We start from the raw sequence: 19729 nt of genomic DNA, 5'->3' as shown, positions 1-19729 counted from the left end.
ATCCTCAATTATGCTGGCGGCCTTGCCGAGTCAGCGTGAGGTGTAGATGGAGTCGATGGACAGGAAGGTGATTTGTGTGATGGTCTGGGCCACAATTCTCTGCAATTTCCTGCGGTCTTGGATGGAGATGCAGTAAGAATCTCATTATTCCGTTTCGGTACATATGGCAAGAAAACACTTTTGACTTGTACGCTGGCTATGCATGGGGGTGGGAGATTGCAACCTTCACTTGGTCCACCCTGATTCGACGAATGCAATCAAATAAGATCAAATAGAACAAGTTGTCCTAGAACTTTAGGCTGTGCACGCCACACGCTATGAAAGAGGCCATGCATGGATATCACTGACCTGTGGATGTTTGAACTGGGTTTCTGTATCACCATGTAAACACTGAAAAGCAATTGACTGGCGAGGGTGAACAACTTAAAATGTCCGCTTAATAATTGTCTTTTTGTTTGGTTCAGGGTCGTCTTCTTAACTTAAGCTGTTCAACTGTGCCTACCTTTGTGCTTTCAATCACTGCGACCACTCAGGTAGGTGAATTGTACAAAGCAAATAATACAAGCACTAGAACAGGAAATCTGTCTCTCCGATAACCTCCATGTGTCTGTTTAAATGCCTCTTAAACATTGCCATTGTATCTGTTTCCACCAACTCCTGCAGTGCGCTCCAGACACCAGGCGCTCTTTATGTAGAGAAAAACTTGCCTCGTACATCTCCTATCTACTCTCTTTAAACCCCCACTCACCCTAAACCTATGCCCTCTCGTATTTGATCTTTGCAACCAGTGAAAAGGACTTTGATTGATTGACAGTTACAGCTTGGTAACAGGTCCTTCTGCCCACCAAGTCCATGCCAACCATCAATCATCCATTCGCTGGACCACTGCCCGGTCCATCACCGGCTTTGACCTCCCCACTGTCGAAGGGATCTATCGAAGTCGCTGCCTCAAAAAGGCAGCCAACGTCTTCAAAGACCCACACCATCCTGGCCACACACTCATTTCACCACTACCATCGGGAAGAAGATACAAGAGCCAGAAGACTGTAACGTCCAGGTTCAGGAACAGCTTCTTCCCTACAGCCATCAGGCTATTAAACACAACAACAAATAAGCTCTGAACTGCAACAGACTATAACTATGATTGCACTATATTTATTTATTGAGTATGTGTGTGTGTGTATGTATATAAATATACACTGAACTTTTTTTTTCTTTTTCTCTCCTGTTATGTACTATTACATATTGTGTTGTGCTGCAGCAAGTAAGAATGTCATTGTCCTATCTGGGACATATGACAATAAAGCACTCTTGATTTGACTCTTGCCACTAGATCTTTGTCATCCCACTGTCTCATCCACAACCGATACTAGGAGCAATTTACTGAGGCAGATTAACCTACAAACCCACACGTCATAATTTTCAGGAGCGGAATTAGGCCGTTCAGCCCATCAAATCTTCTCCACTATAAAATCATGACTGATCTATCTTTCCCTGTCAACCCCATTCTCCTACCTTCCCTCCTAACGCAGTTACTAATCAAGGATCTGTCAATCTCCACTTTAAAAATATCCATTGATCTGGTCTCCACCGCCATCTGTGGCAGTGCATTCACCACCTGATGTCTTTGGGATATCACCACCTGGGGTCTTTGGGGGGGGGGGGGGGGGGGGGGGGGGGGGGGGGGAACTGGAGCACCCTGAGAAAAACCACGTGGTCACAGGGAGAATGTGCAAACTCCTTTTAGATAGCACCTGGGGTCAGGATCGAGCCTGGGTCTCTGACGCTGCGTGAGAGGCTCTGCCAGCTGTAACCTTGACTAACCTTGTTTTCATACGTTTTGATTCGTATGTTGTTGTCGTGTGCTTTAAGAGCAGCCAGTTTCAGTCATCTCATGGACTGCATCTGGTTCGCGACGAAGATAAACATCCCCGAAGCGTTACGTGTGGAAATAGACGCACACAGAAACCCATTAATCAACTCCAAGATGGGGCCAAATCTGCCTGAAGGGAGTGTTGGTTAAAACAGGCAGGTCTCTGTTACCTTGTCACAAGTCCCAGTGCCCCACTGTGGCAGCTGCCAAGCCAGTAAACTTCTTCAAAGGATAATGCTGAAATGGGAAAAACAACATTTAATCCCCACTTAATAAAAGATCAAATTCCCAGAAAAGTAAATGGCTTTATGTCAGTCCAGCTTATTGCATACGTTAGTGACTTGAGCTGATCTCTGTGCAGGCTCTGGCTCTAATCGAGCTCTACAACGCGCCCGAGGGTCGCTACAAACAAGATGTCTACCTTCTCCCCAAGAAGATGGGTAAGCGGTAATGTTCTTGTTATTGAATAAGGAGAAATGGGAAGTGTGGCATGGTGTAGTGCGGTGGTGGGACATAACATTCTGACAGTTTCAAAGGTTGTTTAGTTTAGAGATACAGCATGGAAACGGGACCCGTCGAGCCAGTACCGGCCAGCGATCGCCCATACCCTAGCTTAGTCTAGTTTAAAGCTACAGCGAGGAAACACGCCCTTCAGCCCATTGAGTCCGCATCGACCTGCAATCCCTGCACACCAACACTATCCTACACGCACCAGGCACAATTTACAATTATACCAAGCCAATTAACCTACAAACCCGTACGGTCTTTGAAGTGTGGGGGAAACCAGAGAAAACACACGCAGGTCACGGGGAGAACGTACCCGTAGTCGGGATCGAACCTGGATCTCTGGCGTTGGTTGTCAGTTTGCCGTTGGTTATTCGTTTGGTAAATAATTCAGTTGATGGCCATGAAACTTGCAGTGGGTGTTGAAAATTCAGATGTCCTACACTTCTCTCCAGCAACTAACGTGTAAATCTTGTGTCTGTACAGATGAGTATGTGGCCAGTCTGCATTTGCCAACCTTTGATGCTCACTTGACAGAATTGTCTGATGATCAGGCAAAATATCTTGGCCTGAATAAAAACGGACCTTTCAAACCGAATTACTACAGGTACAGTCAAATATCATGGACTTTACAGTTGATGTATGCATTTAACGGCCTTGTTTAATCTTTCCAAAGTGGCATTGACCTAAGTTGACGGAGCAGGAACCCGTTGAATATCCTTGAGACCATTAATATTCAATTATGGCCATTATAGTTATTAAAAACTATATAATTAAAAAGTATGCCCAGTGCTGGAGCAACTCAACGGGTCAGGCAGCATCTCTGGAGATAGGTGACATTTCAGGTCAGGGCCCTTCTTCAGACACAACCTCATCTACCCATGTTTATTCCCTTTAAGGATAAGGGGGAAATCTTTTAGGTTTAAGAATAAGGGGGAAATCTTTTCGGACCGAGATGAGGAAAACATTTCAGTGGTGAATCTCTGGAATTCTCTGCCACAGAAGGTAGTTGAGGCCACAGTTCATTGGCTATATTTAAGAGGGAGTTAGATGTGGCCCCTGTGGCTAAAGGGATCAGGGGGTATGGAGAGAAGGCAGGTACGGGATACTGAGTTGGATGATCAGCCATGATCATATTGAATGGCGGTGCAGGCTCGAAGGGCCGAATAGCCTACTCCTGCACCTATTTTCTATGTATCTGTTACTGCTACCTGACTCGCTGAGTTAAGGGCCTGTCTCACTTTCACGACCTAATTCACGACCTTTTTTACCCGTGGACATTTTTCATCAGGCTAGAAAAACGCCCCGACCTACTTGATGCCACAAGTACCTACGACTAGCATCACGCCCTACCTACGACCTACCTAGTGACGACCATGCTGCGTGTATAAGTCAAGGGCAAACTCGGCAGAGGTCGTGAAAGTGGGACAGGCCCTTTACTCCAGCACTTTGTGTCTTTCATTATAAACCAACATCAGCAGTTCTTTGTTTCTTCCTTAAAATAAATCAATGTTTATGCTTTTTAGTCATGACAGTTTAATCACGGCATTCTGGAGAAAATTATACAGTTCCCTAACAATTTGCATTGTCTATGGAGGAAAGTTTCTATTCTTGTAAGTCGACCAGTAACGAGTCAAAACATCTCACGGATATTTGTTCTGAAAATGTAGCCGGATTATTAGCAGCCCCCCCCCCCCACAGCTGGAGAGTATCATTGTGTGCGTCTCCTACCCTTCCCTAATCAGAGTTTGCACATTCTTACATAGTTGTGGTCCAATCTCCCCAGCTGGTTGATTGTATCAGGTAATTTGTACGTTTCACAAATGGCTATTTGTTTAAAGTTTAAAGAGATACAGCGCGGGAACAGGCCCTTCGGCTCACCGACCAGCACTAGCTATCCTACACACACTAGGGACGATTTACAATTTTAACAAAGCCAATTAACCTACAAACCTGTACGTCTTTGGAGTGTGGGAGGAAACCGGAGCACCCGGAGAAAACCTACATAGGTTACAGGGAGAACGTATAAACTCCATACAAACGTTACCCGTGGTCAGGATTGAACCCGGGTCTCTGGATACTGTCATTACTGACTAATGCATACTGTCATTACTGGCTAAGCCATCAGGGGGAGCTGTTTGCACATATGTAACATGCTGTAAGGCAGCAACTCTACCGCTGTGCCACTGAGCTTTCCCTAAATTGCTTTTCCCTTTGCATTCTTCCTCGTCTCCTCCATCCCATTTTCTTCATCCACCCAGGCTAATGTGTGCCATAGTTCCTGCCTCATCCCACACTGGAAAGGAATTCTACAACATAGACAACTTGGTGCTAGATCATTATGGATAGGAAAGGTCCAGAGGAATATGGCCCAAACATGGGCAGGTGGGACTAGTGTAGATAGGGCATCTTGGTTGGCATGGGCCAGTTGGGCTGAAGGGCCTGTTTCTGTGTTGTATGACTATGTTCACACTGATGATTCTGATCACACACTTACCTTTGTATCAGTGTCTCCTTGTTCAACCTCTGGAAGAATCTTGCTTTTCTGGTGTTTTATGAATTACAATATAGGTTGGTTCTTAGCCCTGGTTTAACGTCATTGTTCCAGCCTTCGTCACACCAATTGGCTGAGTTTACAGAATGTCAATGACACCTATTTAACCTTCAGCACTGGATGTTATCGTCTCAGCGGTTATTCTGCATGAAACACATTCACCGCAGACAGGGCAGGAAACAAATCTGATTCTTGTGGTTGGGATGCAGACTGTCATTACTGACTAAGCCATCAGGGGGAGCTGTTTGCACATATTTAACATGATCCACCTGCGTGTACACTGTTTAGCTTGCCACCATGTGTAGCCGTTATAATAATCCTGAAATCTCTGTAGGAAAAAATGTTAATGATTTAATAATCCAGTAATTTGCAGCGCTACGGGAGTGACTTGTTCGTTGGGTTCTCATCAAAGTTATCATCTGACATTAATTCTGTCATGAAGGTGAACAGGTTGTCATTCAATGCATTCCTTTTGTGAACCACCTTCTGTAGGTCCTTGTGTCCCTATTCATTAAATGAGTTCAGGAAAGCTTCAAGGTGTTGACGATGAACATTCAAAATAAGATCATTGCCCACCGGGCACTACATCCTGCCTTTACTTGCATTGCATGGCACAAATCCACTAATAGTCTGCTGTTTAATGTTTCCTTGTGGTACAGAGTTGTACAGCACGGAAACAGGCCCTTCGGCCCAACTCGTACATGCCGATCAAGATGCATCGTCTTAACCAGCCCCATCTGCCTGCATTTGGCCCATGTGCCCCTTATCACACACGGCTGGCATAATGAAACATAGAAAATAGGTGCAGGAGGAGGCCATTCGGCCCTTTGAGCCAGCAACGCCATTCACTGTGATCATGGCTGATCGTCCCCTATTAATAACCCGTGTCTGCCTGCTCTCCATATCCCTTGATTCCACTAGCCCCTTGAGCTCTATCTAACTTTCTTAATGAGTGTTGTAACAAGGAACTGCAGGTGCTGGTTAATACACAAAAAGGCACAGTGCTGGAGTAACTCAGCGTGTCAGGCAGCATCTGTGGAGAACGTAGATAGGTGACGTTTCGGGTTGAGACCCTTCTTCAGATTGATTGTAGGCGGGGTGGGGGGGGGGGGAGAGAAAAAAAAGCTGAAAGTGGGTTTGAAGACATTAATTTAGTTTATTGTCACGAGGACTGTGGTTATCCAGTCAGCGAAGAGATTACAGGATTAAAATCAAACTGTCCACAGTGTACAGATATAGGATAAAAGGAACAACATTTAGTGCAAGATAAAGTCCAATTAATGATAGTCCGATGATCTCCAATGAGGTGGATGATGGGTCAGGGCCGTTCTCTAGTTTTGGTGATCGGACGGTTCAGTTGCCTGATAACAGCGAGGAAGAAACTGAATCTGGAGGTAGACATTTTCAAACTTGTGTACGTACCTCTTGCCTGGTGGGAGAGGGGAGAAGAGGGAGAGACCGTGGTGAGACTGGCCCTTGATTCTGCTTCTGGCCTTGCCGAGGCAGCGTGAAGGATGGGGTAGTGTTTAATTGTCTTGGATTCAAACAATGCCAAACATTCGAGCACAAGCGAACCCTCTTTAATCCAAAACAATTTGTTTCTCTCCAGGTATTAGCGGGACCAGAATCCAAATGGTTGAAAACCAGGACCAAGTTGTCCAAAGCCTCAATAGAAGAATGTATAGTAGGAGCAAGCCTAGCTGTTTAAATGCTCGCTAAATGTAATTGAAGAGCATTTCTGCGCAGCTAGGCACCTTATTTCTTTAACAGCCTGTCTTTTGCTTGTATTTTCTTTTCTATTCTAATTACAAATGAGTGTTTTGATTTATAATTTACTGCCGAGAGATATAACTGTCTCACTGCATTGTGACAGTGCTGTCTTAGTGAAATCACTTGAACCTGTATGATATGATTGTTCTGTAATTTAAAATAATTATCTTTGTTTGCTTTGTTTTTTTTCCCTGTTAGTTTTAGTCCACAGCCTGAGCTTAAAGCTCAGTTTGGCCTCGGTTCCAAAAGACGCTCTTGATTTTAACCATGATTTTTTTTTTTTTTAAACCCCCCAAAAAGAACCTGTACCTACCTGGTGGTCATTGGATCCTATTTGGCAGTTGCCACTTTTGTCGTCTGATACTTCTGTCTTTCCCTGAATCAGCGCTGACCGTATTTAATGACGAGTATCAAGATTTAAACTAACCAGTCAGTACAGAAGCAGCTGTAAATATCACTGTGTTACCAAAAACAAGATGTGAAATGGTTTTGTTTGAGAATTTCAGTTTTGCGTTTCCCTCTCCCTCCAGTGCTACCCTTGTACGCCTTAATATATCGGCACCATAAAATACTACGTTTCGATCGTGAATCGTTATCAATCAGGCAAAGAAAACAAAAGCTTGCATCTGTTAATTCAGTGGGGAAAAATAAGTTCGACAGGTCAGTCTTCAAATTCTGGTCATTTATATTTTAACAAAATCAAACTGGGACAAGTTCGTGCCATATGGAGTCCGTGGTCTCTGAATCCTCTTGGCTTCTTATTCCACAGACACTTGTTGCATACAACACGCACACAAAACATTTCCGAGATTATGTACCGTTTGTGATGGAGCTTTTTGTTAACAAAAAACCACCAGCAAAATCTTCAGAGCATTTTCAGAACCTTATACGAGCACTAGATGGTGACCTCTCAATGCTGTGCGTTTTATGTCTTTGAGGTTGGATACCCAATCGTGGGACCAGAAAGTACTTTCACTCCAGTTACATGAAAATATATATTTTAAAAAAAATAATAAAGAATTTTAAAATCATTATATAAACACAAATTGTTTTTACTCAAAAATGCCTCTTCTGTTTTATGTGACGTGACTGAGATGAGACGAACTATGTAGGAACAGGAACTGCAGGTACTGGTTTACCAAAAAAGATGCAGAGTGCTGGAGTAACTCAGCGGGTTCATGCAAGGTCTGTGGATAACATGGACAGGTGACGTTTTGGGTCAGGACTCGTCTTCAGACTACATTGGTTAAATTATTGGGTTGGTTATTAAGGATTTAGTAACCAACCCAATTGGCCTTTTTCCAACAATCTATTAAATAACCCCCTCACCCGTGATCACCTGTTACTGGCCCTGCTCTGTCCTACCCCTCTTTCCCAGCTTTCTTTCTTGCCCTTCCTGCAATCAGTCTGAAGAAGTGTCCCTGACCCAAAACGTCACCGATCCAAGTTCTCCAGAGATGCTGCCTGACCCGCTGAGTAACTTCAGCACTCTGTGTCTTGAAATGAACTATCAACATATGGCTACATAAGCAAGAAACCTTCATTTCTGTCACTTTCTGTTCAGGTGCTGTATATTTACTAGTCCCACCTGCCTGCATTTGACGCATATCCCTCTAAACCTTGTTAGGGAAAGGTGGTTAGGAATTATAAGTAGGATTGACAGATTCAAAAAAAAATCTGTTGCAAATGAGATGTGAAATCAGCAGAATTGATTAAATGAAATTGTTGAATCCAGTGTTAATCACAGTGTGCCTTGGTGCAGGGCGAGTTAGCTACGCAGAACAGCGCAGGAGGCAATGGAGAGAGAGAGTCCTATAGTACAGATAAAGGCCTTTCGGCCCAAGTCATCCATTCCTAACTTTTTAAACCTTTTTCAACTTGTTTCCTTTGGCTCTTGATTTCCCCTCCTCTGGGTGAACGACTCTGTACATTCACCCTATCTATTCCCTTCATGATATCTCACCCCTCAGCCTCCTGCAGTCAAAGGAACCTCTCCCTACAAACCAGGCCCTCAAGTCCTGGCAACATTCTCGTAAATCTTCTCTACGCTCCTTCCAGCTAAGTGACATCCTGTAGCAAGGTTGACCAAAGCTGAAGACACTATTCCAAATGGGGCCTCGCCAATGTATTGTACAACTGTAGCAAAGACTGGAACAAAATATAAAGTGATGGTGTCTGGAAGTTGGGGAACACTGAATGGAGATGTTCTGAAAGCCCAGGCTTGCTTCCATCTGAAGAAGGGTCCAGAACGGTGCCTGTCCACACCCTCCACAGATGCTGCCTGGACCGCTGAATTCCTCCAGCATTTGTGGTTTTACTCAAAATTCCAGCATTGCAGTTCCTTGTGTGTCGTTTTCTTTGATCAGTGAATCACTTGACCTTGGTAAGGAAGAAAAGTGCTGGAGTGGGTCAGCAGCATCTCTGCGGAACGTGGATAGGCGACGATTTGGGTCGGGACCCTTCTGGGGACTTGGAACATCGTGGTGTGGGCACGGGTACAAAGGTAAGGCCTCTGCTGAGGACTGAGGGGAGAAATCGGTGCGAGTCCAGCTGAGGAACAGGGGAGGGGGAAGTGTTAGAGGTTACGTAAAATTGGAAAATTCGATGTTCATACTATTGGGTTGGAAGCTATCCATTCAGAATATGAGCAGCATTGCTGCTGGAAATAACTTTCAAGAGTGCATTATTTTAATTGTTAGTGCTTTAAATGTTTCCTCCATTTAATAATTCACAATTATACATAACCATTTTTCCTCAATATGTCACCCATTCCTTCTCTCCCGAGGTGCTGCCTGTCTCGCTGAATTACTTCAGCATCTTGTGTCTACTTTTATTTCAACCAGTATCTTCAGTTCTTTCCTGCACTCTTCCTGAATCCCATCCCTTTATCATGCACGCTCTTTGTATAACTTTAGACTATTGATCCCTGCTTCCTAGTTACAGTATTGGGGGACCATCAAGAAGCTCGGTGATTAAACTTACCTGTTGTTTTGATTATTTCTAGAGCTTTCAAGAGAGAGCTAGATAGGGCTCTTAAAAATAGCGGAGTCAGAGGATATGGGGAGAAGGCAGGAACGGAGTACTAATTGGGGATGATCAGCCATGATCACATTAAATGGCAATGGTGGCTCGAAGGGCCGAATGGCCTCCTGCACCTATTGTCTATAAAATGTTTAAAATCACTGCTGCATAAAAACTGATTCCTACAAGTGTTGGAAACAAATGTTGTGTGGGAGTGAAGGTAGGCGCAAAAAGCCAAAGTAACTCAGCGGGTTAGGCGACATCTCTGGAGAAAAGGAATAGGTGACGTTTTGGGCCATTTCGTTTGGACCTCAAGGGGTCCAAATGACAATTAAATTGAATCTTGAATCTTGAGTCAGGGAGGGAAAAATGAGCGATATGAAAAGATACATAGAACAAATCAATGAAATGTACGAAATGAATAGAAATATCAAAACCAGCATTGATGATCAAGGAAACGTGGAGCCCACAATGATCCATTGTTGGCTGTGGAGAAGGTGATAAGGAGTGGGACAGTGAAACTGCAGGACGACATTAACCAATATGGCGACTAGGGTGGGCGGAGAGGGGATGCAAGGGTTAATTGAAGTTAGAGAAATCAATATTCATACCGCTGGGTTGTAAGCTGCCCAAGTGATAGATGTCCCTCTAACTTGTGTGTGGCCTCACTTTGACAGTGGAGGACAAAGATCCTATAGCATATCTTTTGCTATAGGATCCTTGGTGGAGGAGGCCCAGGTCACAATGGGAAGGGCAGTGACATAGTGTGTCGTTGTATATCGTGTGGTTTGCTGCAGCCACAGTCCTTGAATCATAACTTCCTGTGTGCTGTAGATCTGCCCACATGCAAAACCAGCATCAATATAACTGAGCTGAGCACTAGTTTTAACCAAAGATCTTTGGTTTTAACGAGAATTTAATGTTTCTTAACCACAACCGCAGTTATAGAAGGTTGATTTGTTCTGACGGTGAGAATGATTGATCAAAGCTGTTTAGCAAAGTGGCCAATGGATGAATTATTTATTTACACTCATTAACTTCATCTAATTTGTAAATTAGCTCATTTATTTCTTCAGACTTCGACACTAATGTTATGCATATTTGATTATTTAAAAAACGTTTTTTTTGCCTTTTCTTTAAATGGAATGCTGAAGTTAATAATGAAATTAATCTCAAATAGATTTAGATGCTGTCTCTCACAGCGCTCAGAGACCCAGGTGTGATCCTGATCTCCGCTGCTGTCAGTGTGGAGTTTGCACGTTCTCTCTGGGTCAGTGCGAGTTTTTTTTTTCTGAGTGCTCTGATCTCCTCCCATATCCCAAAGACGTGCGGGTTTGTGGGGAAATTGGCCTCTGTAAATTGCACCTGGTGTATAGGGAGTGGATGAGAAAGTGGTTCCGTTTTGTTCAAGAAAGAACTGCAGATGCTGTAAAAATCAAAGGTTGACAAAAATGCTGGAGGAACTCAGCGGGTGAGGCAGCATCTATGGAGCGAAGGAAATAGGCAACGTTTCGGGTCGAGCCCCTTCTTCAGACTGTAACAGAACTAGTGTTAACGGGTGATTGATTGACGGTCGGGGTGAACAGTCAAGTGCCAACTGCATGGATAATGTTTCCCCATCTCTGCTAGACGTTACACATGAAACAACTTGCACAACTGTGAAATGGGGCCCTTCGATCTGTCGCCTCCAAGCTAAACCTTGTACTCTGATCTAGTTTGCCTGCAGTCGGTCCATTTCACGGTCTAAATATAATACAGTAAACCTTTGTTGTAACGGGGAGAATGGTGTCCGGTATAGCTGATTGTCTGCTACAACAGAGTGTAATATGTGGCGTTTCATGTGTAGAGACCCAATAATAACATTAAGGCTGAGCAAGGAATGCACTGACAGAGGTGCCTGTTCTTCAGCGGCAACATTAAAGCACGATGGCACAGCGGTAGAGTCGCTGTCTTACAACTACAGCGCCAGAGACCCGGGTTCGATCCTGACTACGGGGTGCTGTCTGTACGGAGTTTACAACTTCTCCCCGTGACCCGCTTCGGTTTCCTCCCACATTCCAAAGACGTACAAGTTTGTAGGCTAATTGGCTTGGTATAAATGTGTGTCGTGTCGTGTGTGTGTGTGTGTGTGTTTGTGTGTGTGTGTGTTTGTGTGTGTGTTAGTGTGCGGGGATCGCTGGTCGATGCGGACTCGGTGGGCCGAAGGGCCTGTTTCCGTGCTGCATCTCTAAACTAACCTAAACTAAGCAAAGCTTCAAGGCCGAGGAAGTGGCATGGGGTGGCGTCGGCAGCTATAATCGGTGCGGTATAAAGAGAAGGGGATCTCATAGAAACATATAAAATTCCTAAGGGATTGGACAGGCTAGATGCAGGAACAATGTTTCCCCGTGTCGGGGGAGTCCAGAAACAGGGGTCATATTTTAAGAATAAGAGGTAGGCCATTTAGGACTGAGATGAGGAAAATCTTTCTCACCCAGAGAGTTGTGAATCTCTGGAATTCTCTGCCACAGAAGGCTTGGAGGCCAATTCACTGTTCTTGGTTCTTGGTTTCTTGGTCCTCCAAAATATTCCAAATGGAATTTAAACTAGAGGTGGATGTATTCACTAGATGTATTCAAGAGAGAGTTAGATATAGCTCTTAGGGCTAACGGAATCGAGGGATATGGGGTGAAAGCAGGAACGGGAAGTGATTCTGGATGATCAGCCATGATCATATTGAATGGTAGTGCTGGCTCGAAGGGCTGAATGGCCTACTCCACCTATTTTCAATGGTTCTATAAAGAGGTCTGTAAAAACGAGGTGTTTCCTGTAATTGTATCAGACTCCGCCACTCATTTCTCATTCAAGTCAGGATGTGTGTGACGATGGGGAACTCGGTGACCCTGTGGTCCATCAACCACTTTCTTCAAATCTAATTAAAGAACATTTTTCAGGAACTTCATAAGTTCCCCAAATTCAAAACTAAATGACAAGTCTTTTAAAAAATATATTCATAAGGTCATAAGTGCAAGGAGTAGAATTAGGCCGTTCGGCCCATCAAGTCTACTCCGCCATTCAATCATAGCTGATCTATCTCTGCTTCCTAACACCATTCTCCTGCCTTCTCTCCAATAATCTCTGACACCTGCACCTATTCTGCAAAATCAGAGTGAACATTAACAGCAGAAGAGCAGACAACTCAGATGGTTAATTGGAAATGATGGATGAAAGGAGGTTGGGTAACTTTCGATTAAGGTCTGGGAAACGGGTAAGTTGGAAAATAAATGAACACATTAACCACAATGGTATTTTCTTCTAAGAGTTCTCGAACAATTTATTTGTTGCGTTGCTGGTACATATGACAATTAAACACACAGGAGGATAAGGGGTGATTTTACAGAGGTGTTTAAAACCATGAGGGGAATTGATGGAATGAATACCCCGAGTCTTTAGCTCAGAGTAGAGGAATCAAGAACCAGCGGGCATGGGTTCAAGGCAAGGGTTCCCAACCTGGGGTCAATTTCGCCTACCCAGGGGGTAAATTTGTTGATTCTGAATTTATTTGTACATATTTGTTCTCATTGACTGACTGTGTTTGGTTCTGGTATACCGGTATCTGTTCATCATTAGTTGCTCATAAATAAGTGAAGTAACATTGTTATGTGCTATTAAAGTTGCCAGCGGGGTGGGAAGATTGCAACCTTCACGTGGTCCGCCCTGCTTCGACCAATGCAATCAACCTGGCGTACACAATCAAATAGGACAAGTTGTCCTACAACTTTAGACTGTGCACGCCACACGCAAGAAGAAGAAAGTTGTCAGGGGTAAACGGGACGAAAAAGGTTGGGAACCCCTGGTTTAAGGTGAGAGGGGAAAGGTTTAAAAGGTACCCGAGTGGCAACGTTTTCACTCAAGGGTGGTGGGTTACATCGAACGAGCTGCCAGAGGAGATAGTTGAAGCGGGTACTAAAACCGGAATGGTACCATTCGGCGCCTCCGTTTCGGGGTGTTAGAGTTAGGGTTAGGGTGCCTCAGCGGTGGGCCAGTGGAAACCAATTTCCAAACCTGTTAACATAAAGCTGATCTCACTTGCAATATCCTTGGCATAGGAACTTATTGCAGAGGGCGATGAATCTCTGGAATTCACTATCCCGGAGTATAGTGACGTATGGAACACTTTTATTTATCTGGAGGTATTTACAGAGGTTAGGGTTAGGGTTCTGATGAGTACAGATATTATAAACGGAGGCACCGACACAGCGGCGCCGAAAAGTACCCACTAAAACAACATTTAAAAGACACTTGGACAGGTACATGGACAGGACGGGTTTAGCGGGGAATGGATCAAACACAAACAAATTGGACTAACGTCGATGGGGCATCATGGGCAAGTAGGGTTGAATGGCCTGTTTCTGTTCTCTAGGAGTCGTGAGCACTCTGTTTTGTCTGCTCAAAACCTAGATTTACCATCAGGCTGGATATAGACAACTTTTGTAGCCGCTCTATATCTCTTAATTACAACCTGTTCTTGCAGAGATCGCTTTGATCCTTGTGGACATCTGTCTTGTTTAGTCATGTGATTGAACTTTGATTTCTTCCTGCTGCTCCTGATATTATCTCATGGTGTCAGATTGACGTTTCCACGTGACAAATAGGGATGACCAAGCGTGTGTTTGGCTGCCATTCTTGCATGAGTGAAAAATGAGGAAGGATTATTTCTTTAGCCTTTCCTGTAGACCAGGAGTACAGCAATACCGTGTATGAGTCAAGCGTAGAGTAGATGTCTTGGTTTATGCTCGCGTGTACTGAGATACAGTGGGGGGAACAAACGTTGTTTCCTTCCCCATGTTCCCCTCAAGTAGAATCGTTCATAACATCTCGGAGCAGAATTAGACCATTCGGCCCATCAAGTCTACTCTGCCATTCAATCAACCGGGTTCGGTTCTGACTGTGGGTACTGTCTGAACGGAGTTTGCATGTTCTCCCCATTGCCACACACAACAGTCGCCATTATTTTATTTGTATCTTCTTTTCTCCAGCATTTCAGAGCCACGAGTAATATCGCTGTTTACTGTAATATATATATATTTTAAAAAAAACTTTCTGTTTTGGGGTAAATCCTCTTGTTTGTCAAAGTTATGCCTGAGATTTCAAGCAGGAAGTGAGTTATCCATGAGGCAATTGTTTTCATGTGGGTTTGTTCTCCGGGTGCTCGGGTTTCCTCCCACACTCCAAAGACGTGCGGGTTTGGCTTCTGTGTAAAAATTATCCCGAGTGTGTAGCATAGAACAAGTGTCCAAAGATGATCCATGCTCGGTGTGGATTTATTGGGCTGAAGGACCTGTTTCCACACTATATCTAAAACTAGAAAGCCAAGTAAAGATTCCAATTCAGGCAAACTTCAGTGATCGCTAGATCTTGGACATGCTTCTTGTTGCATGTAAGTAATTTCTTAAGAACTATGTTGAAACGTGACCGGTGGCTGACGTGGACTCGATGGGCCAAAGGGCCTGTTTCCATGTTGCAAATGTAAATGTTTACGAGAATGGCGTTAACTTGGGATGTTTATGGAAGATGGAGCAATGACATTAAGATCGGAACACCAGAGCAGAATATTCCACCGATTCTGCCGAATGGATCTTGACGTCTTCATTTTGCTCTTTTAGATCCTTAAGATTGGAATAAATTGCAGGGCTTGCTTCGGTCTGAGCTGGCGACTGAATGGTCACGGTGGAATATGCAATCGTATCTTCAGTTTCTCCTTCAGACTGAAACGAAAAAAAGTCAGTTAGATGTTTAAGTACAAAAGCAAAATACTGTGGAAATCTGAGAATAAGGGTGGCGCAGCGGTAGAGTTGCTGCCTCACAGCGCCAGAGACCCGGGTTCAATCCCGACCTCTGTACAGAGTTTGTACGTTCTCCTGATGAGCCGCGCGGGTTTTCCCTGAGAACTTCCGTTTCCTCCCACACTCCAAAGACGTACAGGTTTGTATGTTAATTGGTTTGGTGTAAATGTAAAATTGTCCCTGGTGTGTGTAGGGCCGTGTTAATGTGCGGGAATCGCTGGTCGGCACGGGCTCGGTGGGCCGAAGGGCCTGTTTCCGCGGTGTATCTCTAAACAAATAAACTAACTGCATGAAATGTTCCCAATGTTGGGCGAGTCCAGAACCAGGGGCCACAGTCTTAGAATAAAGGGGAGGCAGTTTAAGACTGAGGTGAGAATTTTTTTTTTCACCCAGCGAGTTGTGAATTTGTGGAATTCCCTGCCACAGACGGCAGTGGAGGCCAAGTCAGTGGATGCATTTAAGAGAGAGTTAGATAGAGCTCTAGAGGCTAGTGGAGTCAAGGGATATGGGGGAGAAGGCAGGCACGGGTTATTGATTGGGGACGATCAGCCGTGATCGCAATGAATGGTGGTGCTGGCTCGAAGGGCCGAATGGCCTCCTCCTGCACCTATTTTCTATGTTTCTATGAAATGCTCAACAGGTCAGGCAGCAAACGTGGGGAGAGAAACCGAATCAAAGGGCAGTATTGCGTTGTAATTTGTTAAAGGAAAGGACACAACGTGCTTAATTAACTCAGCGGGTCGGGCAGCATCTCTGGAGAATGTGAATCGGTCAGGACCCTGCTTCAGAGTCACAGGTCCCGACCTGAAACGTCACCTGTCCATGTTCTCCAGAAATGCTGCCCGACCAGCTGAGCTACTCCAGCCTCTATCTTGTTCTGTAAATCAGCCTCTACAGTTCAACACGTGTAAAGAAGAGATGTATCCTGTTCAGAATTTGTAAAGAGAAATAATACAGAATGGTTTCCTACAGTTCTACATTCTTACCTTGGCTGTGGTGGGAGTTTCTGAGTTTTTGCAACCATCTGCAAAAAAGCAGGTAAATTAGAATAAGAATAATAGTTCTCATATTTCCCCGAGTAGCAGAAAACATTGTACAGTACAGGAAACATAGAAACATAGAAAATAGGTGCAGGAGTAGGCCATTCGGCCCTTCGAGCCTGCACCGCCATTCAATATGATCATGGCTGATCAAACTCAGTATCCTGTACCTGCCTTCTCTCCATGCCCCCTGATCCCTTTAGCCACAACTAATTCCCTCTTAAATATAGCCAATGGACTGGCCTCAACTACCTTCTGTGGCAGAGAATTCCACAGATTCACTGTGTGAAAAATGTTTTTCTCATCTCGGTCCTAAAAGACTTCCCCCTTATCTTTAAACTGTGACCCCTACTTCTGATCTTCCCCAACATTGGGAACAATCTTCCTGCATCTAGCCTGTCCAACCCCTTAAGAATTTTGTAAGTTTCTATGAGATCCCCCTCAATCTTCTAAATTCTAGCGAGTACGTCGAGTCTATCCAGTCTTTCTTCATATGAAAGTCCTGACATCCCAGGAATTAGTCTGGTGAACCTTCTCTGTACTCTCTCTATGGCAAGAATGTATTTCTTCAGATTACGAGACCAAAACTGTACGCAATAATCCAGCTGTGGTCTCACCAAGACCCTGTACAACTGCAGAAGAACCTACTTGCTCTTATACTCAAATCCTTTTGCTGGATTTGGCCCTTCGGCCCACATTGTGTATCCTCGACATGGTGCCAGGTTAAACTGATCCCCTCTGCCTTCAAGTGGTTCACATCCATCCATTCCCTGCATATCCATGTGCCTATCTAAAAGCCTCGTAAACGCCACTATCGTATCTGCCTCCACCACCACCTGTGGCACCACGTTCCAGGAGTCTCCGATTCTCCCCGCACTTGCCCCGCACGTCTCCTTTGAATGTTGCTCCGCAGTGCTGGCCATAAAGCTATGGTAGAGTTGCTGCCTCACAGTGCCAGAAACCCGAGTTCGATCCTGACTACGGGCGCTGTCTGTATGGAGTTTATACGTTTTTTACACAGAGAGTGGTGAATCTGTGGAATTCTCTGCCACAGAAGGTAGTTGAGGCCAGTTCATATTTACGAGGGTGTTAGATGTGGCCCTTGTGGCTAAAGGATTCAGGGGGTATGGAGAGAAGGCAGGGATGGGATAGTGAGTTGGATGATCAGCCATGATCATATCGAATGGCGTTGCAGGCACGAAGGGCCGAATGGCCTACTCCTGCACCTATTTTCTATGTTCTCCCTGTAACCATGTGGGTTTTCTACGGGGGCTCCGGATTCCACCCACACTCCAAAGACGTACAAGTTTGTAGGTTAATTGACTCCTGTAATATTGTACATTGTCCCTGGTGTGTAGGATAGTGCTCGTGTACCGGGGTGATCGCTGGTTGACGAGGATTCAATGGGTCAATGGCCTGTTTCCATGCTGTATCTATTCCCCCCACGTTACAAAGTCGTGCAGGTTTGTCGGTGAATTAGCTTCTGTAAATTGTCCCTAATGTGTAGGATAGAACTAGTGTGTGGGTGAGTGTTGGTCGGTGTGGACTCGGTGGGCCAAGGGCCCTGGTTGCACACTGTTTCTCTTTAAAATAAATACTGTAGCTCTGGGGAGCAAGGAGATGGTGGGCGTCTTGATGGATGTGGTTGGAAGTAGGTTTGTTCCGCTTGTGATGAGATGTGAACCACAACACACATCTCAGTTCCCCACTCTCTTCCGCACTCATGCTCCCCCCTCCCCCCTCCCCCCTCCCCCCCCCCCTCCCCCCTCTAACCAACCGAGCACTTTACCAGAAGCTGCAACCACATGTTACTTTCCGGTCTCAGCAACCGAGTACCACTTCCTTTTCACACTCATACACTGAGGAGACGCTCGTGGATGTGGGTTCAAGACCCACCACTGAAACCTGACTTCAGACTGAGAGTCAGGGGAGAGGGAAACGAGAGATATGAAAAAGTACACAGAATAAATGCATGAAAGGCTCGTAAAAAGACGGATCAAAGCCAGCCAGATCAAGGAAATGTGGAGCCCACAATGGTCCATTGGTGGCTGTGGGGAAAGTGATAATGAGAGAGGATCTTATTGAAACATATAAGATTATTAAGGGATTGGACATGCAAGGGCAGGCTTTTACACTCTGGAGTTCATAAGGATGAGAGGGTTTCTCATTGAAACATATAAGATTGTTAATGCTAGAGGCAGGAAACATGTTCCCGATGTTGGGGGAGTCCAGGGCCAGGGGCCACTGTTTAAGCATAAGGAGTAAGCCATTTCGAACGGAGATGAGGAAACATTTTTTCACACAGAGAGTTGTGAGTCTGTGGAATTCTCTGCCTCAGAGGGCTGTGGAGGCGGGTTCTCTGGATACTTTCAAGAGAGAGTTAGATAGGGCTCTTAAAGATAGCGGAGTCTGGGTATATGGGGAGAAGGCAGGAACGGGGTATTGATTGGGGATGATCAGCCATGGTCACATTGAATGGCGGTGCTGGCTCGAAGGGCCGAATGGCCTACTCCTGCACCTATTGCCTAATTGATACAGACAGTGAATCTCAGCAGGACGACAGTGAAACTAGTGCGATGACCAGATTGGGGGAGAGACGAAGAGAGAAGGAATGCAAACGTTACTTGAAGTTAGAGAAATCAATATTCATACCACTGGGGTGTAAGTTGCCCAAACGAAATACGAGGCGCTGTTCCTCCAATTTGCATTTGGCCTCACTCTGACAGTGGAGGAGGTCCGGGACAGAAAGGTCAGTGTGGGAATGGGAAGGGGAGTTATCTAATGGCAACTGGGAGATTGCGTGGGTCAACGCCGACTGAGCGAAGGTGTTCAGCGAAACGATCTCCCAGTCTGCGCTGGGTCTCGCCGATATCTTGCAGATGGGCGTGTAGCATCCAGCGACACTATTTGGAATATGTCCCGTTGGCCTCTGGTGTCCCGGCCTTCCATCACTGGCACGGAACATGTTTAGTTTCGCGATACAGAGCAGGAACAAGTCCTTCGGCCCGCGATCACACGTACACCAGTCATGCACGGTGGCGCAGTGGTAGAGTTGCTGCCTCCCTGGCTGTCCCACTTAGGAAACCGGAACGGAAACCTCTGGAGACTTTGCTCCCCACCCAAGGCTTCCGTGCGGTTCCCG

The 19729-nt window shown here is 45.1% G+C and overlaps 1 protein-coding gene across 1 annotated transcript in view; it reads left to right on the top strand.

Annotated features, from left to right (window-relative positions):
• Window positions 1-7747, top strand: part of LOC129708895 (S-adenosylhomocysteine hydrolase-like protein 1) — a 63818-nt gene extending 56071 nt beyond the window's left edge. The window contains 4 exon segments of the mRNA XM_055654945.1: window positions 465-533; window positions 2235-2313; window positions 2864-2984; window positions 6541-7747. Coding sequence (XP_055510920.1) covers window positions 465-533; window positions 2235-2313; window positions 2864-2984; window positions 6541-6547 — 276 coding nt within the window. The 3' untranslated portion in view covers window positions 6548-7747.
• The last annotated feature ends 11982 nt before the right edge of the window (window positions 7748-19729 follow it).

The sequence above is a fragment of the Leucoraja erinacea genome, chromosome 24, assembly GCF_028641065.1.
Source record: "Leucoraja erinacea ecotype New England chromosome 24, Leri_hhj_1, whole genome shotgun sequence".
In the NCBI taxonomy this organism is placed as follows: domain Eukaryota; kingdom Metazoa; phylum Chordata; class Chondrichthyes; order Rajiformes; family Rajidae; genus Leucoraja; species Leucoraja erinaceus.
This window is presented reverse-complemented; position numbering and strand designations above follow the sequence as displayed.